This window comes from Aspergillus piperis (assembly GCF_003184755.1).
Source record: "Aspergillus piperis CBS 112811 unplaced genomic scaffold BO85scaffold_2, whole genome shotgun sequence".
Lineage (NCBI taxonomy): Eukaryota > Fungi > Ascomycota > Eurotiomycetes > Eurotiales > Aspergillaceae > Aspergillus > Aspergillus piperis.
The window spans coordinates 1,121,644-1,144,105 of NW_020291592.1; the positions used below are offsets into that span (position 1 = coordinate 1,121,644).

Genomic DNA, 22,462 nt, shown 5'->3' on the forward strand with positions numbered 1-22,462 from the left:
TACACTCCTCAACTTGACTATATACATACCCTCAACCACTTACTATGAAATAGAAATAACCCTCCTCAACACCTCCCCCGCCAACCACGCCGCCTCCCTCGTCCCATCCCACAACCCCATCCCGATCCCGATCCCGGGCCCAACATCCCCCGCAAGTTCATTACACCTCCGAATCCACCCTTCCCAGGTCTTCCTGGCAATAAACCTCCCCTTATCCTTATCCCTATCTCTATCCCTATCCTCACTCCCATCCGGATCCTCATCCTCATTATTCTGTGGATGTGGTGAAACCGACAAAGGCGGAGAATTCGCCGCAGAGGTAGACGTAGAAGCAGACACAGACCCGGATTCGAATTCATCGAGGGTGAGACCTGCTACTATGTAATTATCACTCTCTTTCTCTTTCGCTTTCTCCGTATCTTTCTCTTCTTGTGGTCTTTCTTGCTGAGGAGGGGAAGGATGGGGATGGGAAGGAGTGCGAATCCCACGTCTCCGCCAGAGATGTTCACCGTAGAGCAGGGCGAAGGTTGTTGCTGTGAGGATCTTGGTATTGTTTCGCAGATTATCATTCTTATCATGGTGGTGATGATGATGTGGAAGATTATCAAGTATCCGAAGACACGAAATCGCAAGATCATCGATCCAGGACCCAACTCCGTCGCTTTCATCCCCATCCTCATTATTATGACCATTATCATGATGATCAAATCCCCAATCATATTCATCAAACCCATACTCATTATTATCCGACTCACTCGGGGAATGTAATACCCCTTCTCTAGCGAGGAATGCGAGGAATGTGATGAAGTTGAGCCATGCTTGGTGGAGGACGGCTTGATCCTTCGGGTGCCATTTTTGGTGTTTTTGATGTGTATGTGTATGTGTATGTGGAAAAGGGTGCAGATGCATCCCGAGCACATCTCCAAAATCAGTATATATTGACCCTACCACATCTCGGAAATGTGGTAGGTAGGCCCATACTAGACTCTTGGTTTTTGTGGGTCGGATGGTCGATTCGGATGCTGAGGAGGGGAGTTTGGGGGGTTTGGGTCTGGAATTTTCTTGGGGTTGAGTTTGAGGTTGATTCTGGGGTTGGGATTGGGGTGTGTTGGTGTTCTTTCCTGGATCTGATGGTATAGGAGGTGGAGGTGGAGGAGGAACAGGTGTAGCCACAGAATCATGCAAATGGCGAATATAATGCGACCCGCCCACCGTCCCATCAAGGTATACACCTAAGGATGGGTGGTATAGTTCTTCTTCTTCTGTACTCTCTCCTTCATCTTCCCCTTCATTTCCATTTCCAGGGTCAGGGTCATTCTCATTCCTCTCAGTAATATCCCCATTAACACCACCATAAGAACTATACCTCTCCCTCGCCCCCGAACCACCCACCTGCGAAGCAGCAAAATAAGAATACCTCGACTGCGTCGTCCTCGCGCGAATATGCACATGCACATCCGGCATATTCTTGATCGCGTGCAACAAGGCAATCAGTTTCTTCTGCGATGGGGTGGGTGTTTGGTGATGGGAGATGTCTGTGTCGATAGTCTCTTTCTTTATCATCATCTTTTCTCCCAGCTCACCACCATTACCGTTGGACGTGATACTTCTATCAGCAGTAGTAGCTGATGCTGATGATACCATGATATTTGTGCAGGGTAGACATCTCCCTGCGTGTAGAATACTGGCCCATAGGTCGTGGACGCATTCATCTATATTATTATTATTAGCATCATGGGGTATAATATATAAGGTATGATGATGGTGGGATAGGGGTGTCACCTATTCCCTCCCCCCTCTTCTCCACAAACGCACTGATCTCTCCTACAGCCGTCACTACCGAGATCTCCTCCGCCAGGTACAGTTGAATAATGCCCGTGAAAGGATACAGGGATGGAGTGCCTTGGGTCCAGTTGTGGAGGGTGGCGAGGGTGTCGATTTTATGGTCCATCCCGTTTCCCTCTTCCTCTCTCTCTCCCTCTCTACCATGTACTCTATGGTAGTGGGGAGGACATGGCGAATTATTATGTGTCTGTTTTTAGTAGTTGGAGATGTTGTATCATGTGAACTTGTGTGAGCAAAAGTTAGATGGAGGGTGTGTCATGATGTCATGTCATGTGATCGTTATGGCCTAATTATATACTAGTATGCTTAGCTACTTGTGTATGTACTATGCTGGCTGGCTGGCTGGTGTTGATTATAATGTACAGGGTATCATCGCTCCGTATTTACTTCTCTCCCTAAGGTTCATGTCCTGGCTCGTATCTGGCTTACGGATTCTCCACCTCCACCTCAGGCATCACCATATCTAGCCCCTCTCCGAGGAAAAAGTCCAGCTCGCTGGGTCCGCCCTGCGAATGCTCGTTCTCTGCCAGTTGCTCCAGCAGACTCAGAAACGGGTCTTTTTCGCCTTCGCCTGTGCCTGTTGCAGCTCCTGCTGCTGTTGCAGTGGCGCTGGAGCTGCCCTGTGACGGGGCGTCTGGCGTCAGTGCCGGTCCGCCCGGCGTAGCTTCAAACGGAAACGTCGCGTACTGGGGCTGTGCGGGCGGTGTCGGTGCAGTGAATGGGTCGGAGAGGAATGGTGCAGGGGAGTTGCTCACTCCTGGTGAGAAGCCTAGACTGCTCTCTGGTAGGGCGAGTTCGGGTTGTGGCCATGTCGGTGATGGTTGGAAGCTGACGGATCCTCGGCCCTGGGAAGGTAGAGTCGATGCAGGCGGGTACATAAGTCTGTTGAAATCGGGTCGGTCCAGTGGTAATCTAAACAAGTCAGCATTATAAGTTTTATATGAAAGGTGGTGGCTTACTCGTCTCCGTCCACTAATCGCAAATGCGCCCCATCCACGGCTAGCCCCGGATACCGGTCCAGGAAGTCCTCGAGATGGAACACCGGGGCAAATCGCACCGGTCGCGCTGCCATTGTCCGCACCAGCTCGGCATGGCATCCTGAAATACTTTGCAGCATCTCCCGCTGGTGCTGCACCCCCGCCCAGTACTGCCGTAGCCACGACAGCTGGTGCATCTCGCGCGCGAGAAAGTCTGCGCTCGACGCAAACACTTCTCCCTCGCGCCCGTGATAGTGGACGCCGTGTACGTGTACGGTGCCAGCCGTGCACACGCAGTATGCCACCAGGGCGGGCCACTCGATGCGTGGCGCGTGTCGGGCCAGCTCCACCAGCTCGGCGATAGCATTGGCATGCGAGAAACAGAGCGTCGTCGCCTCGATCTGCCACGACTGATGCTGTCCGGTACCGCGCAGCTCGACCAGGTCGATGGGAAGGAAGGGCCGATAGAGTAGACAGTGCACGAGGTGGTAAATGAGCTTGCTCAGGAGTAGCAGCGTGCTCTCCGGATGACCGAATAGCGTTTCGATCGATGCGAACAAGTCCTGTGTGCCAGCCGCCCAGAGGTCGAGTTCCTGGCGGATCTTGGATAGATTGGAGAGAGCGTGCCAGGGAAAATGCGAGTCGCCTTTGACGCCTCCCGCGGCGAGATAGCGGTGCGTGACACCCAGAATGCGCGTAATGTCGACTAAAAGAGCTGGGCCACCAGGGCCTTTGCGACGGTCCGGGGAGTAATGGATATTAGGGCCAACCGGGTTAAACCATTCGCCCGTTTCAGACCCGCTGCCCGGAAGACGCAGGACGATGGAATGGTCGGCAATAAGACACGGTCGCTTGGAGCCACAGGTGAGGAAGCGATCCATCACGTAGACGGTCCAGAACAATCGCCGTCGCATCTCACGTTCTGCCGCGGGCAGCGCTGCGGGTGCTTCGCGATACAAATCCAGCGCCAGTGTCATGGACACCGCATTGGCTGAGCAGTCAGCACCAGTCTGCGTCAGTTGGCGTCGCACATACCTAATACCATGTAGGCTGTTTTGCCACACCCGTAGGCGAAAAAGGTATGACAGAGCAGTAGCAGAGACTGGGTCCCTTCGATGGACGGATTGTCAATATCGACCAGCCGTCTTGCCTGCCGAGCATACTCCAGACTGCCTTGCGGTGGATTCGGCGTAGTATATCTACAACATCAGCCAGATTTTCACGACCGAGGGAACAATAATTACTACCTTAGGGTTAGGGCATAAATCGCCATAGACAGATGCACCGGTAATTGTCCATGCTGATGCCGTTGACGAGTCGCCGTTTCATCTAGAATCCAATACGGCTTCCCATGCAGCCGAGCAAAGTAGTTGTCCAGCATGGCATCGGGCAGCCGGTGTTGCTGCGGCTGCGATTGCGGGGGTGGGGGAAAGCCATGAGGCGCCGGGGGAAAGTGGAATGGCGTCGAGGCGGACGGCAGTAGTTGCTGGTCCATGGATTTGATGGGGGAGGTAGCCGAGGTCGGGGAAATCGGCGAGTCTTCCTGGAGGCGCTTTTCCAGCCCGTCAACACGTTTTAGCAAGGCCTCCAGGACATCGGTTTTGGGTCCCCGCTTTTTAGGAACGGCGTCTACCAGAATGAGTAGAGTTCGGATTAACGTGGCAGGCAGAGGATCAGACCATAGATGCATGGACATTGGAAGACCTTGCAGGCCTCGCAGCTGGGACGTAGACGATTACATTTGATCTGGCAATTTTGTCAGATCAAGAAGATGATGCTGATCTCACGAAAGATAATAAGAATAATCTGAGTACCTTTCGCTTTCTGCAGGACTTGCAGTTCATGGATTCACGGGGTTCGGCATGGACGCGACGGGGAGTGAGACGGTCGATGCTGACCTGGGGGCGGGACATGGCATTGCCTGTGCATAGGATGGATGATGGAGAGGATGAAGAGGATGGCGTGAGAGTTGGAGTTGTTGTTGAGACGTGGTTGTGGGGAAGAGAGGAAGGGATGATTTAGTCAAGGAAGAAGAAGCCGAAGCAGAAGAAGAAAGAGGAAGAGAGAGAAAGTGAGGGAAAAGAAGAAAAGCGAAGTGACCCCGGATTTAAAACCAAAAGCAAACGTGGAGAAGCCGGTGGACTAAGATGGATCTGGTTAGACACTGCGAATGCGGGGAGTTTCTCTTTTCTTGCATCAGTTGAGTTACTAGTAGTAGTATGATCATGTTAAGTGGTTGGTGAGAAATGTTAAATTCATGCATGAAGCACCAACTCTCTGTCGGTTAAATATTCCTCGGGATTTTCCCGCTTCCAGCACGGATTCTCGTCCGCAAATCCAGCACTTCTCAAAAGCCATCATCACTATCCAGGATAGTGCCCAGAATATATGGTGAACTGGTGAACATCTTGTCAGAAACTGTCGATCGCAATCTATCATCCTGCAGACCTTTCCAGTCTAGTAAGAGAAGCTATTCTGCAGCCGGCATATGCCCCGGCCCGGCACTCTTAGTATTTAATTTATTTCACTTGCCGTGATTGCTTTTAATATCCATCGTCTGTTGTAAGGACGATCACACTGCATTCATCACACCATTACAATTGAGAGCAGTAGCAGCACTAATACTCCTACTTAAAGTGGATACAGTTCATTCATTTATCATACCGATTTACTCCAATTCTATATCAAGATATAATCAAAACACCCGTCCCGATGCCATACGTACAAAATCAAACGGTACATTCTGTCCCACCAGCAGTCGCAGCGTCTCCACCGTCGTCCATGCATCAACATCTTCAATCCCATACGCCGTCCAGCCGGCTCGCACGGCTACCCCCACCGGGTCTCCCGTGCGCTCTCCCCTGGTCAAGTCCAGGTACACTTTCCCCCGAGTCGACGGCGGCGATGTGCGTCCACTCGTCCGGTAGTGCCGCAGCAACGGCTGCACCAGCAGCGACTTCTCTGGTGGCAGCGCCGACACCATCACGAACGGCTGCTCCACCATCTTCACCGATTGGATCGACGTAAACGGCTCCAGTCCTTCCGCCAGCGGGCCGCGCGCCCGGAACCCGACCGTGTGGATCGCGCCCACTCCCAGACTGCGCAATGCAAAGATCGTCGCCGACGCTTCGCTCTCGCTCCCCGCTAAGATGATGGCTGCTCGTCCCCGGTACGCCGACGGCACATAGTCCCGTGTCAACGTCGCCCGGATTCCCTTCCACGTCGCATTCTCCCCCATCAACTGCTGTTGCGGTGGCGCTGGCTGCTGTGGCCGCCCAGAGCCCCGCATGGCCACAATCGTATCCACCAGTCCGATCGCCTGCGCTGCTTCGCTGATGGCCGGGATGCTGCTCGTCCCACTGGCGATCGGCGGGTGAACGGACGCTCCCCCAAAGCTCGGCTGCGTGATCACCCGCTCGATCGAGCCCGTGGGACCCCGGTCAATCGAAGTCAGTGTGTGCGGTAGACTCAGCTCATTGAAGCATTTCTCCATAAACATCGACTGCGGCGTGGATCGGAAGGACCCAATCGCGTACAGATCTCGCTTCGGAAGTTGTCCCATGATGTGGAGGGCCTCGTTGATCTCGGCGGCGGTCAGCTGGCCGGGCGCGGCAATCATCGGCAGCAGCGGATGCGTGATGGGCGAAAACACCGTGTTGAGCGCACGCGAAAGCTGCCCTAGTTGGCCCATGTTGACTGCCGAGAGAAGTGGGTAGGGCCCGTAGGTCCCCTTGATCGTCGACCGGAAGTACTCTAGTTCGTAGTTGGCCTCGATCGTAGTCACCATGGCAATCATCTTGACAATGTCCGCGTACTTGGCGCTCTCCGCAAAGATCCGGGGTGCCTCTGGAGACGTCCACTTCCACGTCCCGGAGAAATCGTGGAACGCAGACATGATGATGCTGTTCCCTTTGACCTCCGACAGCCGTCTCCGGATGTCTTCGGGCAGCCACAGCTCCACATCAATGTACTCCACTCCCCACTGAATCGCCCGCCGCAGATACTTGTAGAAGAGCATCGGGTCATCCATGGGGAATTTGCCATTCTCCTTGGTGCACCGGGTGGTGAAAATAATGGGCAGCTCCGTATGCTGCCGAAGCAACATCAGCTGCTGCCCTACGTAGCGAAGGCTCGGCACCGACACTTCTGCCCCCTGGGGTGGTTCAGGATCAACTAGCAGATCCACGCGGATTTCGACGGCATCCGAGCCCACAGAGAGGATGTCGAGGTTTGGCAGGGCCGCATGCACATCCGGGAATGTCGTGGAGATGAAGTTGGTCCGGTTCTTGGTTTTCAAGTCCTCATGCGGCCGAGTCTGACCCAGGATCAACGACAAGAAGCGAGTCAGGTCGCGGCGAAAGAAAGGACTGCGCAGAGAGTAGAGGAACTCATAATGGCAGCGCTCGGTGAGTGCGTCATCCGGAAACGATCCATCGTCGACACAATGCGTATTGACCAGAATACAGGACGCCGGGTCATCCACTTGCAAGCTTGCAATCGAATCTTCCGTGGCGAGAAACCCTACGACGACGGCGTTGCTGCCTGGGCCAAACGTAGACAGTGAGGTTTCGGTAGTCCATGGCTTGCCGAGGATATCCGCAACCACTTGAACGATGGCCTCTTGCCCCGGACTGTAGACTGTAACGACCGTCCGTGCAGGCTCCGGGGGCACGGTTAGCGACGAAAAAGCAGAAGATGTGGTAGAGCCTTTGAGAGCCGTGAGGGATGAAGTAGCGGCATCAGCCAAGAGTGTCATCCCCATGGGCTGATGAAGGGCTGTCTGCATCATCTCATTGCATATGCAGTATACTGCTCCTTCTCATACTTGGATGCGACCGTTGGATGTCGAAAAAAGATACGTCACGTTGACTCTCCCGTCGATCGCGGAGAAGAGATCACGGAACAAAATCAACAACGGACGTAGTAGTATATAACAGTAAGAGTAGTAGCAGCAGTAGTAAGTCAAGACCGGTTATAGATGTAGTATGTATGTACTGTATGTGGCATTGATGGACCCCAACCAAACTCGGGAAAGTGATATCTGCACCAGAGCCGAGTACACCGACAGACAACCCCAAGCCCAAGAAAGACAAGGAGGGAGAGTCAAGTACTACTAAGAACGGAGCGCCGGCGGAAAGACAAGACAGCGTCGGGGCTTAGCGTTTAATAGCCGGAAAGTCGGAGTCAAATGCAAGCAGATTGGTTTAGGGGCTTCACGCCGATCAACAGAGTTTCAAGACAGTGAGGAAGAGGGGGGAAGCAGGAGACAATGTAGAGAAGATCTGGAGAGAAGGAACGACATCTGCTCGGGAAGAGATGAGAAGGGATTCAGCCGATAAAGGGAGCAGATCGAGATGAGGGAGAGAGCGGGTAGAGAGCAAAGACTTGGAGAATTGGAGCTGGAGACTAGCAGTCAAGATGGCATGGATCATTGGCGATGGAGAAAAGAATCGAGGAATTTCCCCGGAATCCCAACTCCGCCTACCGGGGGGGCGGAGGCCATTTCTCCGCCAATCACGGGTGGGACTCGTCCTCTCCCGTTTCCCCAGCCTCCAAAGAGTTAGTTCACCTGATGCTTGCTTGCTATTCTTCCGACAGACCATCAATCCTACTCCATGTATTACTACGGAGTATGTAGATACTACTGTGCGTGCTCTTTCATCTCGCTACTTCCTAAGGCAGGGTCTGGTAGACAAGATTCTAGAATTAACTTCAGTAGAACTCCATTTACATCCATCTACATCAAACCAACAATATCTCCACGCTGTCGATCGGTTTCCTCACCCCAGATCCAGGCAGCATCCAAGCATCCCAGCATCCCAGCATCCCCATCTATTGGACACGGTCGCGTCTATCAGGATGATCTGTCTCACCAGCCATCACCCCTCAAGCTCCCATGATACGAGGAAAAAAACCCCTCCCATAGCGTTATCTACACCCCTTCTTGTTGGTTCGGACATGCCCACCTGCGGCAGTTCCCTGGCCGGGGAGTAACCCGGCGTCGTACCCCGTAGGCCAATTGACGTTGCATCGTTCATAAAAAGTGGCCGCCATCTCCACCTCCCTGCTGCATCGTAGCTGACCTTAGTCCCCGGATGCTCCGGCCAGCTGGCCTGGACAATCAGCCTTACAGCCAGGGCCGACGCCCATATTCTACATAGTACTTCATCAATGCAATTGCATATCGGTGTACCACAGGTGGCAAGTGGTCAATTGGTGCAGAAGGAACCTTATGTAACATGACGGCTGAATCCACCAATAGTCCAGAAAGGCACTCGAATAGATTAAAAGAAATACCAGCCAATCAAAAGGGGGTATTGGAAAGAAACAAAAACCAAAATGCTCTCGAAAAAAAGACAACAAAGAAGTTCGAATAATGACACCAGGTAAGAAATGCATACCTGTTCCAGCATCGGTGGATGCTCGTTCATGTTCAGGCAATTGGGTTCAGCGCAGCATATGTATGGGGGAGGTATGTGGTAGTTATGTGTACATGGATGCATATGATGTATGTACTCCGTGACTGCAGAGCCAGGTGTGACTGGCAAGCCAGACAAGCATTATTATGCAAACTGAGGTCGTCATGGTGTATCCAATAACCCCGGGCGATCATGCCTCAGGATGAGCGGCCCGTTCACGTGAAGATATAGATCACCCGAGGCCTTCATTCCATGACCTTCAGTCAGACGTTTGATGTTTTTTAGTAAGCAATAGACCTGGCTTGCAGACCAGATGCTGCAATCCAGGGGTTATGTTGCGCCGGAATCTGAGGCACGGTGCGACGAGTGTTTCAAACACGGTCGCGGGCCACTCGTAAGTGATATTTGATGATAATAACCCACCGCACGTATCCACATGTCTCTACTCGCATGCAACAGCAATAGCTCCGGACCAAGAGATACGACATGAGATACGTGGCGGTCTGGTGTCACACGGGGCCGTGCCATATCCAAGGGTGATCTTTCGGAATGTGCACTCCACCAATGTGATGCTCCCTCCTTAAGGGGGTGATATGGCAAGCCCATTCATGAGCTTGGGAAGCGGCTTTCTGCGTGCAGTATTTGCCGTCTTCGAGACCCGAGGCGCCCCATGGATCATGCGGGGTTCCTTCATCAGACTGTTATCGAGCTTCGCCGGTGCTGTCATTTGATGCTTTGGTTAGCTCGAGACACAAAAGGGAAAGGACGGGTCACAAACCTCGTGAGACTAGCCGGCTATAGTCCCCGGACATGGTGTTCTGGCTCCTACTACCCCCTCCAAAGGATGTGGCGCTCGCGGTTCTCCAGAGGTGGTTTGACGTGTCAGATAGGAAATCGGTCATACTACGACCGGAGAAAATAGAGGATCGGCCCCGATTGCGCTTGGACAGAATGATCTCATCAAATAGGGTCATCCGAGGGTCTCGCGACTTGGGATTCGCTCTCTCCCGTTCGCTGATGAACTCGTTAAAGCCTAGTGACACGTCAGCAATTGCGACCATCAGCTCGTAAGCCACTGTGTCTTACCTTGTGTCTGTTGCAGGACAGCAATATATTCCGCATGCTCCCCGGGCAAGCTCTTCATGAAGGCTTCCATGTTGAAGTTGTATGTCAACCCAGCTTTCTTTTTGTCACCAGTGGCGGGCTGAAGGAACTTCTTGTATGTGTAAAACAGGCTGGCAAAGCATCGGACAAACGCAGCGCGAACTTGCTCGGGGTGGAAGGCGGCCGGACACACAAGACATATCTGGAGGGCGCACCGGTTGTGCACCACTGTCTTACAGGCGGTACACTTGTACATGTTTTCTTCTGCCTGGTCATCGCAAATTGCACAGGTGGCCTTGTCGTCCCACGGCTGTACTTGCAAGCAATGTCCCTCCACCCAGCAGGTACCCTCTGCGTTGTGAATGGGCTGCGCGGAGGCCTGGGGCACTATCGTCGACGCAGCGACTGTGGACTGTGCATACACCGAAGGTGCGTAGGTGGAACCCGGGTTATAGTCGGTGTTCAACGTAGTTACAGACAGATTGGGTGCGTGGCCGAGGAAGGGAGCACTGGGCCGGCGCGGAACACCGGTACGCATGTCCATCCCGAATGAGGAGCTACGCCGAGATGCTGCATCAAAGTGGCCGGAACGTTTCTCGCGCAGCGATGCCTGCAATGTCGTACCGGAATCAGCACGGGAGCCGGAGACCGACGGGAAATGGCCGGACGTGGGCGAGATGTCTCTGGGAGACGGCGGGGAGCCGGTCTTATGCGTGGAGCCAGTTCCCGGTCGGTCTAGGCCCTTGGACGAATACCCCCTTGAAGCAGCCTGCTCATAGCGAGCATGCAGGTAGGCGTTGAAGATGAGTGGGGGCTGGGTATTTGGGGTTACAGAAGTGGCTCCGAAAGCGCTCGAGTTGAGACTGACGTACCTCGCCAACTGGGTAGACTGAGCCTTGGACGAGAAAATAGAGGAATTCTCCGACATGAATGAATCGAAGGGGTATGTTTCCACGGCATATGCCGGTGGCCCAGTGGGTACTCCGCACCGACTGTGATGAGGAGCAGCCAGCTGGAGCAAGGAAAGTAGCTTTCTGCGCTGATGACGAGGGAGAGGGGTTGGTTGAACAGTGCTTTCGATAAGGTCGGCATCCAGGTCGACCAACACAAAGTCATCTGACGGAAGCTCGACCTTCTCATAACGACGCTCAATACCTACAATGTAGGGACAAGGGGCTTCCAGAGCCTGGATGAGTCGTGCGGGCAGGATGGGAATAAGCACACCGGCCCACTGCAGTGGGAACAACAGGTCAACGATGGCCTTAGTCGCCAGGTACAGCATCGATGTGTGGGATGACAAGAGGATAATGCGCGACTCCGTGAGAGCGTACTCGAACAAGATCATGATGTTCTGTAACGACAGGGCCCGGAAGAGCGCATAGAGGTCGGTGTTCCGAGAGCCCGGCAGCTCATTGGCAGCCTCCTTGCGAGCAAAAAGACGCAACTCACGCACCGCAAGCTCCACCTGTGTCTTGGACGAGTTGGGACTGAATGCCTCAGTACACAGGTTCATCACATATCGCTCCAGGGGTTGCCAGATGCCCATGCGTGGGGAGCTTGGGGGAATCCGCTGGAGGCTGCCGTCCGTCATTGGAACAACAACAGCCTTCAGCCATTCCTTCCAAAAGCTGGTCATGTTTTCCTCTCGTCCCAGGATACCGTAGGCGCGGGGAATCCAGAATCCAGTATCCCCATCTGTCAAACCCTCGATCTTGGATGCTGCACCGTGACGGACTGGCCGCAAGAGATCAGTCATCAAGGTGATCTTCTCTTCTACGGCACTGATCTCATCTTCCAACTGCTCTCGCGACTCTGACCCTGAAGGAACGGTGGGTAGCTGAGCGAGAAGCCTAGAGAGTTTAGCTCGCTCACTTGCCAGCCTCTCACCCAGACTTGCCGCCAACTCCCTCTCTTCATCGGTCATATTGTCTTTCCGCCACTCCTCGCAACGCTTCTCAAGTTCTTCGGCCGCTCGCTGGTTGAGTGGGATCCAGATGATGAGACAGATGGCGTGCAAGCGTGAGCCGTTATCAGTAGTCATAACGAAGCCGTGCCAAGTGGATCGCGGCCTTTGGTCCGACGAGACTATGTTGATGTCGTTCGGAAAAGCAAACATGGGGACATAGTCCGGGAAATTTCCTCGCAGCTTCAGTTCGTCGGACATGCCTTTTGTCGGATACCGGTCGAGCAGGACGGGCTCGAACCTCCGCTTTAGGGGGTGCATGGTGGGGGAGATTTCGAGCGGTTGCGGGACAGGTATCACGGAGTTGTAGTTACTCAGACGTCGTGAGGTACGGATAGATGCTGTAATTGTTTACTGTTAGCCATCTATATTCTATACTCCCTATTGTCGGCCCTCCCCCTTCATTTACCCCACCAGGATCTCTACTCACCTTGACGAGCAATCGACGGTTGCCTCTTCATACTGTTCATATCGCGGAATGCCATGTGTCGCCGCACACTACCTATGCTAGACCGGAGCAGGCCCGCAGGCTGTGGGGTCTCCTCGGAGACGATCTTCTGAGTGCGTAATCTGGATCTGGGACGAGTCGAGGGGGTGATTGCGCCCGCGCTGACATTGAGATCCGACAGAAACGACTCCCTCTCCGACGCGAACTTGAACAGCGCTTTGTCAAAGTCGAAGTCTTCGAGAAAGGAGGAGCCCCGGGGAGAAGGGGCACCCTTGATTGTCATACTGCTGCGGTTGCTGTGGGTGCCATTCTCGTTGGGTTCGGGATCGACCGAGCGCATGGAGAAGCGCTGGAAGGAGGTACGGTTTCCCGCCATGGAGATGGGACGAGAGAGACTGTCCAGGTGGGAATCCTCCTCGGCATCGGCATCTTCCTCGATGGTATCTGTAACGGCGGGGCCCGGTGAAGTGGCATTGTTGGCACGGTACTCATCCCCTAATTTGCGATAGGTTTCCAAGACCTCTGTTCCATCGACACCGGCAATCCAGAAGTAGTCGGCGAGCGGGGTGGTGGACGCTTCGGGCGGGGAAGAGGAGGAAGAGGAGGAGGAAAAAGGCATCTCGTCGAATCGTCACTGAGAGATCGCAGGGTTGTACTCATCAATCGTCACAATTCGTCGGGGTCGTCACAGCATGGAGTAAATGCAATTGCTAGATGTTCTGAATTTCCCAGGAACATCAACAGTGAGGAGGGAGGGGGGAGAAAATTTTCAGAAATTAGGGGGGGTTGTGTTGCAGAATCACGGGCGGGTGGTGAAGACAGTAGTAGTAGTAGTAGTAGTATTAGCAACTAGAACGCATAAGTCTAGAAATGCGACGCTGTCGCGAACGCGAACGGGCAGGATGGCTGGGGCTCTCAAGCGTCGGTGCAGATGCAATGAGGGGAATAGAAGGACGAATTGCAGAAAGGCAGATGCTGAAGAGAGGAGACGATCTGAGAGGTTGATCTACGCATTGACAAGAAAAAAAGGAGTGTCGGTTAGTGGAGGAGGAGGGAGGGAGGGAGGGAGGGAGAGCCAGCGAGAGCGAGAGCGAGAGAGAGCGGAAGAGAGACAGGTGAGGGGGCCAAGAGGGAAAGGGAAAAAGAGAGACAAACTGGAAAAAGGAGGAATGCTTTGACAGGTGTCTCTTTGTGTAGGAATGGGAAGAAAGTTAAGTTATGGTTCCTTAATTTTTTAGAAAAAGACTCCTAACCTTCTTTATTTTTTCTTTTTTTCTACTTTTGAATATTATTATTATTATTTTTTATTTTTCTAATTCTTGCTTGACTTCAATGGTCATAAATTTCTTCTGTCCTATTTTTTTATAATATAATTTTTTATTTTTCGAACTAGACTTACCACGCAGACGGATGGTTGCGTAGACACTGGGAAGGGGGGGAAAAGCGAAACGGCTGCCAAAAGTCCAATCCAGCCCCGGCAACCCCCGTGTGTTCCCCCCCTCCTCCTCCTCCTCCTACTTCCTCCTTCCCCTTCACGGTTGATCTGCTACTAGTAGTAGACTGTCCGACTGCTACTACACACTGTCTGTCTACACCCTCCCCTGCGCTCTCCTGCGCACACGCACTACTACCACCACAGCCGTCACTTCCTTCAATCTTCCCTTTATAAATTGTTTAGTGCAGTCTTCTCCCACAGGTCGATCCGAGATTCCACATCTATTAAATTCAGGAAAAGAAAAGAAACTATAAAAAGAAAGTCTACCAAATGGTTGGAATATCAACTACATGTGGATCATGTCAAACAAAGAAGATGGTCGGAAAAGGGAGAGGCGATAGAAGCAGGCAGAGCGAAAGCAATGTGCAGCCAGAGAAAAGAAAATAACAAATAAACGTGCAGCTCTGCCCAGATTGGAACCGGAATACAACGAGTCGGTGGGACATCCTGCTGCTACGACGGAGTACTACTGCCGCTCACCTACTATTTAGTAGGCAGACGCAGTTCCCAGGTACCAACAACCTTTTTCACTCCCCCCAAAGTCCCGGGCGCGACCATGAACTACTGTAAGTGTGCATGGTTGGGTGCGTCCCGCCAACCACCATCCGCAGCCGTGCAGCAACTCCCGCATCAGCTGTGTTACGAGGATCCGCTTGCTTGCTTGCGGGCAGAAGAAAAGGAAAGCAAGGTAGCTGATAGGACGGGCCAATACTTGGTGCAGCTGCCGCTGCTTCCTCCTACCAAGGACTACTGTGATACTCGGTATAACTGCTGAGAGGTATGCACATAACTCACTGAGTACAGCTAGGCATCCGGAGCACAGAGGAACTTGCATCCTCATCTGTGAGGGACAGGTACGGTAGGTAGCATATCAATCGCTGGGCCCTCAGTGGATCCCGTCGCGCACAAATGGCTTGGCTCACCGGCAACTCTTTGCTCCTGAATGGTCCTCGTTGGATCGCTGCAAGAGAACTACCGTTCGGAATAACCATGGAAAACACAGACCATTACGTCTTCTCTTATCGTTACGGCCGCCGAGGGTTGAAGTTTGGGGCTGAGAAAGAGGCCATGTGGAGCACTTCGAAGAAAATGCGGGATTTCGAGGCCACTATGGTAATTATTGTTATTCGTATTATGCATTCGTTGGACACACAGTTATCGCTCCTCTCATTGTGTCCGACCGACAGGCTCGACCGTGAGGTGAATCGAAGGCTAATTCCTTACGCACACGCACACAGCCAGCCTCCTGCTAGCTGTGCCTGGGGCGAAGGAAGTACGGAAGACTAAAGGTAGCAACATCGGAGTTCCTAAATAGGTAGGTAAGTGCCAACCAGACTTCGGAGATCGCCATGACAAACGATGATTGGAGGACCAGCAACGCAGCCTTGAATCCCATGGATCCAGAATTGTTAGAGCTGAAACTGGAGGGCGGTTCCTGAAAGGGGGAAAAGGGTGCGGTTATCTCTGGACCAAGACAGCCGAGGTTCTCACTTCTGCATTGTGGGAGTAATTGCAAAGGACCGAAGCGCATACCAAACCAATTTCTTTTAACAAGATAACTCACTGATCTTGTGGGTACAAAAATTTCAGCACGATTCTGGATGCATATTTTTCATATTTACCTCAGACAAAAAGAAAGGAGGTGGATCCTCTGGACTCTCGCACCCGACCACCCGAGAACTCCAAGTCGAAATGGCCCGGGGTTGCGTTGATGATCGATGTGGAGCCGAAGCAATGACGATAATCCGGTGCCAAAATCTATTTCGCCGGTCGACACCCGAGACGAGACATATTAATTTTGAGCAGATAAATGATGAAGTTCAATCAAATATTATTACGATGAACACTATCCTTATATTGTCGAGACATGGATTCGTTCTCCAACTCACGCACCATACCCAATGGGGTAACATCACACCGTCACAGAATAGATAAGACACCGGCATAGATTGAGGAACCAGTTTCACCATTTTAAACTTAATCCAACCAGTGCCCCTTAACTCCGGCTTCATAGGGCTCAGCGTGAGAAGAAAACCTCATACATATTACCAAATCAAATCCCGTATACTACTATCTATATAGGGAAAACGAGCCACCACTCACTCACTCATCTCAGGCCGCCACCAAACACTAAGGTATGTACCCACCACCACCACCACCACCACCAAAGGCAAAAAGAAAAATCATAAATCCAGTGGCTAGTACAGTAGACCAAACCCTGCAGCAATCAATGTGTAGGTTTTCATCATACATGCATACAATCTAAACCACAAATGGACAGCAATTTCAGCCTTCCCAGCCCAGCCCATCTTTACTTCTTAAGAAAGAAAGACGGGCAGAAAAGATGAAGAAAAGAAAAGAAAAGAAAAGAAAAGGAAACCAAAGAGAAAGTTCCAATAATGGTTCCTTGCATAGCCCTACTTCCCCGGACTTGCTTACCCGCATGATTGATGCAGTAGACCAACCAAGCCAAGCCCAAACCAACCAAGCATTTTACAGTAGTCAGTTATTTGGTTGCTTCAGATTGTTCTCTATTTTCACTTGATTTTTCAAGCCCTACGCAGCCTGCCTTGTGGACTTAAAAGAGAAAGAAAAGAAAGAAAAAGGAAATCGGTGATGTTCCGACCGATCTACTTACTGTTATCTCCACTGACTACTAACGCTACGGAGTATTCATTACGGCTTGGGGGTTCTCTTTTCGCCATTTGATGTTAACAGTTTCCCTAGACTATTCTACTCTCTTCTACGGGGCATAGATATTCTCCATAAATACCACTTACCTACTAAAACCCACCTTATTCATTTATCAATTACTACGTATCGACCTAGGACCCCGTCCCGCTGTGGATGGACATTTGACACCTCTGACAGGGACGGAGAGAAAGAGAGAAGAGAGAGAGAGGGGCGGTGACTAAACCAATTCGAACATGTAGTTACATAATAATCCCCTACGTAGTAAAATTAGAGGATAAAGTAACAAATTTAAACTTTTATTTAGCTGTTTTGCAGATAGAGTAGTTAACTTATAGATATTTATTAGTCAGTAGATAAGTACTTGCAAGTTGAAGAAAGGGGGGGTCGGGCGGTCGGTCTGTCGGTCGGTTGGTGATGGAGAGTTTGTTGTAATGGCTGGGACGGAGCAACAGCGCCCGCAGCATCATACACACACACCGTATAGTAGTATACAGCAGGTATAGCCAGCCCAGCCCAGCCTGTAAGGCAGAGAGCAGTTGCATGTTCTGGACCTTGATCAGCCCACTGACTGACTGACTATCATCCAGTGTACTGGTGTGGATAAAATATCCGTGTTATCCCTTATTATAGCCACGATGTCTTTGATTTTCTAGACATACCATACTAACTGTCGGGAGGGAGAGAGACAGAGAAAGAAGAACGCCAGCGAGTCAAGTTAAGACATACTAACTAGTACTAATTATATCATCCCAAGACTGAATGTCATTGTCAGGGATTTTCCTTCTCTTTCTTTGGCATCCATGCAAGGCCAAGAAAAAAAACCCCCAAAGTAAAAATCCAATCCAACTCTAGCCTAGCCTACTAGTCTATTCTTCTTCTTTCTTTTCTGTCTACGGGGGCTAGAACATCCAAATGCCGAATAATCCATCCGTCAACCTGCCACTCAGCTGGTTCTATTTTATTCTATGGAGTACGTACGTATTCTATTTATTCTTCTAGGAGTGGACACATGACAACAACTTGGTTTTTTTTTGTTGCTGAGTTTGAGGTAAATTTAGGTTTGACCTAGACCTATCTAGACCTGAGTACTAGACTTTTCTCTTTTACACTCCCCCCGACCGGTGGTCCGTGGGGAACGGTTGGATGGATGGTCTCGACCGCTCCCGGGGAGAATTATCATGTTATCTTTAGGTTTCAGGGTTAGTTTAGGTAGTTCCGTGGATTTTGACTATTTGCTGAGGTACAGGAGGGTGGTTGGTCAGTTGGATGGTTGGTTGGTTGGCTGATTGATGATCAACTACGTAGTAACTACTCCGTATTTACTTACGGTGCTGACTGTGTTGCACAAATAGCACATGGCTGGTCAGTTGTGGTGGCTCATCTATAACTAATCAAGGAATATAGTAATTCAACGACTCCTTCCTTATGGGGAACAAAATCTACCTAAAGATAGAATGGAATACGGCCAAGCTTCCGTCGGCGTTAACGGGGGGCGCCGTCGGAAGGTACCCTTTTTTTTTTTGTTTCTTCTGTACACCCCTAGACTAGTACTAGACTCCCTCAGATAAGCCCCCGAACATATGATGTTAGTCTCGTCGTTTTTCTTTGTCCCCGTTAAACGTGTGTAACCACCACGCAAAGTGTCGTAAGCTAGGGGATTGGGATTGGCTGCCCTGAGAAGGTTCGCATCCGTGCAACATCCGCTTGGCTCCCGTCTCATCCATTCATCTTGTGTGCTGATGCATGCCTCCGTGGAGTCGGTGATTGGTTGAGGAAAATCACCGGTGAGCTTGTGAGTCTTCAGACTGCCACACACGGAGCTGGAGGGTTCGTCGGGATCTGCGCTGGCATCGTTGGCTGCAGTGTCTGGAATGTGTGTCTGTTGTTGTTACACAAGGGGGGTCAAAGGCCAAGAAAAGCCCGCTGCAGTTCAGGTACACAGCAGAGAGACAGTAAGCAGGAAATATTACGTCCGATTGGTCTGTCTCATGCCCGTCTTCGCGTCATCAAATTACCTGTCGTTAGGAATCCTTTGTCGCCCATCGCGCCTCTCCACTCAATCGACAGCTGGCCCAGCACGGCGCGTCCGTCGCGTTTCATGTCCTTCTGCAGGGTCTCCAGCCCTTCCTGTTGGCCCTCTTCTTGCTCGACGAGGAATGCAACCTGCAAGACATCCCGCGGATGTAGAGTCGGTGGCCGCGGATCCGCTTGATCCGGTCCTTGTAGATCCCAATTGAGAGATACGGCCTTGAATGGCGGTTTCGGGTTGAGCCTCGTTTGCTGTCAAAATTAGCATGTCGCCCAGGAGACGTCTCACTTTGGCTATGATTTGTGTTCGACGAACCTTGACCACCACAGGACCATCGCCTACGTTCTCTAGTTGCGCTTCCAGAGCAAACCGGAGCAGCCGGGTCTTGCCATATGGTCCGAGTGACTTGTTCTCGACTTCCAGGGGCGCCAGCTCTGAAGATTTGGTTCGAACACTCAAACAGGGCTGTGCCACGAACTGATAAAGCTTGCGGAAGGTTCTCACACGCCCGCTGGCTGCTTGCGCGTCCGACCCAATCAATGTCTCCGTGTAGCTGACGCTAACCGCCAGGATGTGATTCCCTTCCTCCTTGAGATCAAACCGTACTATTTTTTGTAGTGAATGGCCCTTCTGCACCCCGTCCTTCGAAGCCGTGTCTTCGGCCGGTTCTAGGTCTAATGCCGCTACCTGTGATGGTGTTTGCATCTCTGCCACTATACGAACCGATGTGACGACACGCGACGTCTCCTCGTCTGGCAACTCATTGTTGGCACTGAGAGTGCATGCAAACGTCTCACCCACATACGCAGATCCAAACGCCGGAGGGAGGGTTAACTTGTCGAACAGTCAGTGAGGTTATGACCAAACTTGGACGGTCTTCGTACATTGGGGGTGAGGATGAACTGATCGTCGACATTATCGGCGGGATAGCTGAGTGATGCTTTGCTTGAGATCTTCGTGTCTGCTGCCGGGAGGGGGTACTGATAGGATAAGGAAGGTCGCGATAGCCTTGCACATTTAGGAACAAGCGGAGCCGTCGGGTCAAGTTCGGTGCTTACCGCAATACTGGACAAGATCAGCCAAGGTACCATGATAAAAGGGTGTCCCGGCAAAGCGTACCTTTGAGAGAGACTGCATGTGGCTCTTTAGGGGCATCAGCGCCCGAGTGAGCGCGCGGGCGTGCCATGGAGGGATGTGATTGCGAGTTGAACCAGAGCCGGACGCGGCGTCATTCCGTCGTTATCAGCGCCGCACTAGCTTCAAGCAAACAAGCCAAATGAGGCAAACCGAACAAACCTCCGCATTGGCCGGGATACGCGAACTACTGGATCATCCCTGGTCAAGCTTGACTTGATAGCTCCGATTTCCTACTCTCATTAGACAAATGGAGATATCCGAACCAGCCTTAGGATCGTCAATGTGACATCTATAGTAGATCTTAATGCTAGGCAGGTTCTTGATCACGCTTTCTCCCAGATCTGTCATTTCTTTGGGCATTAGCCTGATTATGTCATGATCCGATCTGATTGCTTATCGATTAGGGGTCGTTTACTCCATACTACGGAAGTCGCCACTGCGACTATTCTTGTCTTGCTACGCCTCCTTTCTCCCTTTGTCAAGCTCGTGGCCTAGAATAGCTTCTGGGTTCAGAATGGGAGTGACACGTACAACTCCTTCTCGCCAGCAGCATGCGAACGCCTCCACCCCTACGGACGCTCGAGCTACACGCTCAAGAGCTGTGGCAAGCACCCCCGCATCGTCCAGGAAGCGAAAAGCGACTGAACAGAAGGTCACACCAAGCGCGTCATCAAAGAAGTCGCGTCGATCCACTACAACTGGTTCTTCCAATGATACCGTCGAAGTGATCGATTTGACTGGCGACACCCCTAGCCCTGCTAGAAGAAGAGCTCGAGCACCAGCATCATATGACGAGCTGACTCCTGAACGCCGAGCGAGAAGATTCCGTACCCACCCTCCCAGCACGTATCTTGATAGAGCTGCGCGTGCACTATCCCAGCGGTATGCCGTACTTCGTGTTTGGACCCTATAGAAAGCTAACTTGTTTCGTACAGCATGTTCGTTGTCGGACATAGTGTCACGGAAGTCGATGATGCGCCCGAGATATCTTTCGACATCGTCGGTACCACTGGCAACATCTATAAGACAACGATAGGGAAGGTGCCATCTTGCAGCTGCCCAGATGCTCTAAAAGGGAATCAATGCAAACACATCTGCTATGGTACGTCGAGCCCCTTGCGTAGACAGTTACCCCGCACCCTCGTCTCTCTGCTGGGTCATTCTGCAATGTCCGAGTTGCTGATTATTCTGGCTTGTGAAGTCCTAGTCAAGGCCCTTAGAGCGCCCCAGCATCTGCAATATCAGTTAGCATTCTTGTCGTCGGTAAGTTACGTTGATAGACGAATGAGATTGGAGTGCTCATGGTTAAACTATAGGAACTTCGAGAGATGTACAACGGCTCTCCCATCAGCCGCGAGCAGGCCAGCGCTGAAGAAAACAAGGATGGGAACAGGAAACCTGTTGAAGGCGACTGCCCGATCTGCTTCATGGAGTTTGAACCCGACAAAGAAGAGATAGTATGGTGCCGAGCAGCATGCGGAAACAATATACACAAGACTTGTTTCCAGAAGTGGGCCGCAACTCAGCAAGCTCAAGGAGTGAGATGCGTTTATTGGTATGTTCCATCACAAGGTTAAGAGCAAAAGCACAGCTGACTCTCCGCGCAGCCGTTCTCCTTGGCAAGCAGATACTGGTAACATGAAGCTTGATGAACTGGTCAAAGGAGCCAGTGTAGATTCTGATGGCTACGTCAATGTAGCCGATCAGCTCGGCCTGTCTGGAATTCGCGGTATGAGACCGAATCTGTGATTCTCACATTTATTTGTTTATTGCCTTCACGTAGGGCTGATACTGACGAGTTGAGTATAGATTGTTCAACATATCATCCTTACTGGGTGCACCGGCAATCGTCTCGTTATGGTTCGCGACGTGGTAGAGGTGCGTGGGACTACGCCAACCGATATTAGTAGTGAAGCTTATCCGTCTGGCCTGGATTTCTTGGATCGTTACAAGCGTCGCAAGTCTGAGATTGATACCCAGCGCATGTTATTCAGTTATTATCAATACATTGGTATCATTCTTCCAAATGGGCAATACATTTAGCTCAATCCAACGATGAGTCGAAATTGCACCAGACATAGATTGTGCTGTCTGTGCAGATAGATCTGAGGTCCTCCCTGCTGCCTGAGGTCCTGTCTACTGACCCCAAGTGGTAGTCTTGCTCGATATCACAGCGGCTTTTATCCTGGTAAACTTACAGCTCCAGTCAAGCCATCGCCGGTAAACAATAAGTCCATCTTAACAGATGAGCATCCAAAATCAACGATACTATATACCACGCCTGAGCCAACCCCACCGCTCAGATGCAACCTAAATTAGCCACGCAGACACATGGATAAAGTCCGTGTCCC

At 51.6% G+C, this 22,462-nt stretch overlaps 8 protein-coding genes across 8 annotated transcripts; 2 read left to right on the plus strand and 6 right to left on the minus strand.

The window, feature by feature from the left end:
- Positions 1 to 42: 42 nt before the first annotated feature.
- Positions 43 to 2,031, minus strand: BO85DRAFT_516418 (uncharacterized protein; the record flags this gene model as incomplete). The annotated part of the gene is made up of 2 exons (XM_025664845.1): positions 1,783 to 2,031; positions 43 to 1,712 (listed from the first exon to the last, which is right to left on the minus strand). The coding sequence occupies exons 1-2, from the start codon at positions 1,949 to 1,951 to the stop codon at positions 43 to 45; spliced, it is 1,839 nt and encodes a 612-aa protein (XP_025519770.1). The 5' UTR covers positions 1,952 to 2,031.
- Positions 2,032 to 2,098: 67 nt separating this feature from the next.
- Positions 2,099 to 5,041, minus strand: BO85DRAFT_445251 (transcription factor domain-containing protein). Its single transcript, XM_025659215.1, has 6 exons — positions 4,637 to 5,041; positions 4,502 to 4,568; positions 4,070 to 4,451; positions 3,858 to 4,021; positions 2,805 to 3,813; positions 2,099 to 2,757 (listed from the first exon to the last, which is right to left on the minus strand). The coding sequence occupies exons 1-6, from the start codon at positions 4,733 to 4,735 to the stop codon at positions 2,271 to 2,273; spliced, it is 2,208 nt and encodes a 735-aa protein (XP_025519771.1). The 5' UTR covers positions 4,736 to 5,041; the 3' UTR covers positions 2,099 to 2,270.
- A 400-nt stretch (positions 5,042 to 5,441) lies between these two features.
- BO85DRAFT_118941 (type I 3-dehydroquinate dehydratase) lies at positions 5,442 to 7,827 on the minus strand. The gene has a single exon (XM_025653896.1). The coding sequence runs from the start codon at positions 7,609 to 7,611 to the stop codon at positions 5,518 to 5,520; it is 2,094 nt and encodes a 697-aa protein (XP_025519772.1). The 5' UTR covers positions 7,612 to 7,827; the 3' UTR covers positions 5,442 to 5,517.
- A 1,694-nt stretch (positions 7,828 to 9,521) lies between these two features.
- On the minus strand, positions 9,522 to 13,486 carry BO85DRAFT_118948 (dDENN domain protein). The gene is made up of 4 exons (XM_025653897.1): positions 12,739 to 13,486; positions 10,328 to 12,649; positions 10,020 to 10,274; positions 9,522 to 9,961 (listed from the first exon to the last, which is right to left on the minus strand). Exons 1-4 carry the CDS (start codon positions 13,373 to 13,375, stop codon positions 9,822 to 9,824), a joined length of 3,354 nt encoding a protein of 1,117 aa, XP_025519773.1. The 5' UTR covers positions 13,376 to 13,486; the 3' UTR covers positions 9,522 to 9,821.
- Positions 13,487 to 14,807: 1,321 nt separating this feature from the next.
- BO85DRAFT_434500 (uncharacterized protein) lies at positions 14,808 to 15,538 on the plus strand (the record flags this gene model as incomplete). Its single annotated transcript, XM_025658473.1, has 3 exons — positions 14,808 to 14,817; positions 15,056 to 15,110; positions 15,142 to 15,538. The coding sequence occupies 3 exons, from the start codon at positions 14,808 to 14,810 to the stop codon at positions 15,536 to 15,538; spliced, it is 462 nt and encodes a 153-aa protein (XP_025519774.1).
- Positions 15,539 to 17,214: 1,676 nt separating this feature from the next.
- BO85DRAFT_445255 (uncharacterized protein) lies at positions 17,215 to 17,886 on the minus strand. Its single transcript, XM_025659216.1, has one exon. It carries the CDS (start codon positions 17,485 to 17,487, stop codon positions 17,275 to 17,277), a length of 213 nt encoding a protein of 70 aa, XP_025519775.1. The 5' UTR covers positions 17,488 to 17,886; the 3' UTR covers positions 17,215 to 17,274.
- A 573-nt stretch (positions 17,887 to 18,459) lies between these two features.
- Positions 18,460 to 20,083, minus strand: BO85DRAFT_445257 (trafficking protein particle complex subunit 13). The gene is made up of 3 exons (XM_025659217.1): positions 19,859 to 20,083; positions 19,290 to 19,808; positions 18,460 to 19,225 (listed from the first exon to the last, which is right to left on the minus strand). Exons 1-3 carry the CDS (start codon positions 20,063 to 20,065, stop codon positions 18,932 to 18,934), a joined length of 1,020 nt encoding a protein of 339 aa, XP_025519776.1. The 5' UTR covers positions 20,066 to 20,083; the 3' UTR covers positions 18,460 to 18,931.
- A 542-nt stretch (positions 20,084 to 20,625) lies between these two features.
- Positions 20,626 to 21,860, plus strand: BO85DRAFT_483877 (RING finger protein; the record flags this gene model as incomplete). The annotated part of the gene is made up of 4 exons (XM_025663194.1): positions 20,626 to 20,993; positions 21,047 to 21,374; positions 21,428 to 21,666; positions 21,719 to 21,860. The coding sequence occupies 4 exons, from the start codon at positions 20,626 to 20,628 to the stop codon at positions 21,858 to 21,860; spliced, it is 1,077 nt and encodes a 358-aa protein (XP_025519777.1).
- Positions 21,861 to 22,462: the final 602 nt, after the last annotated feature.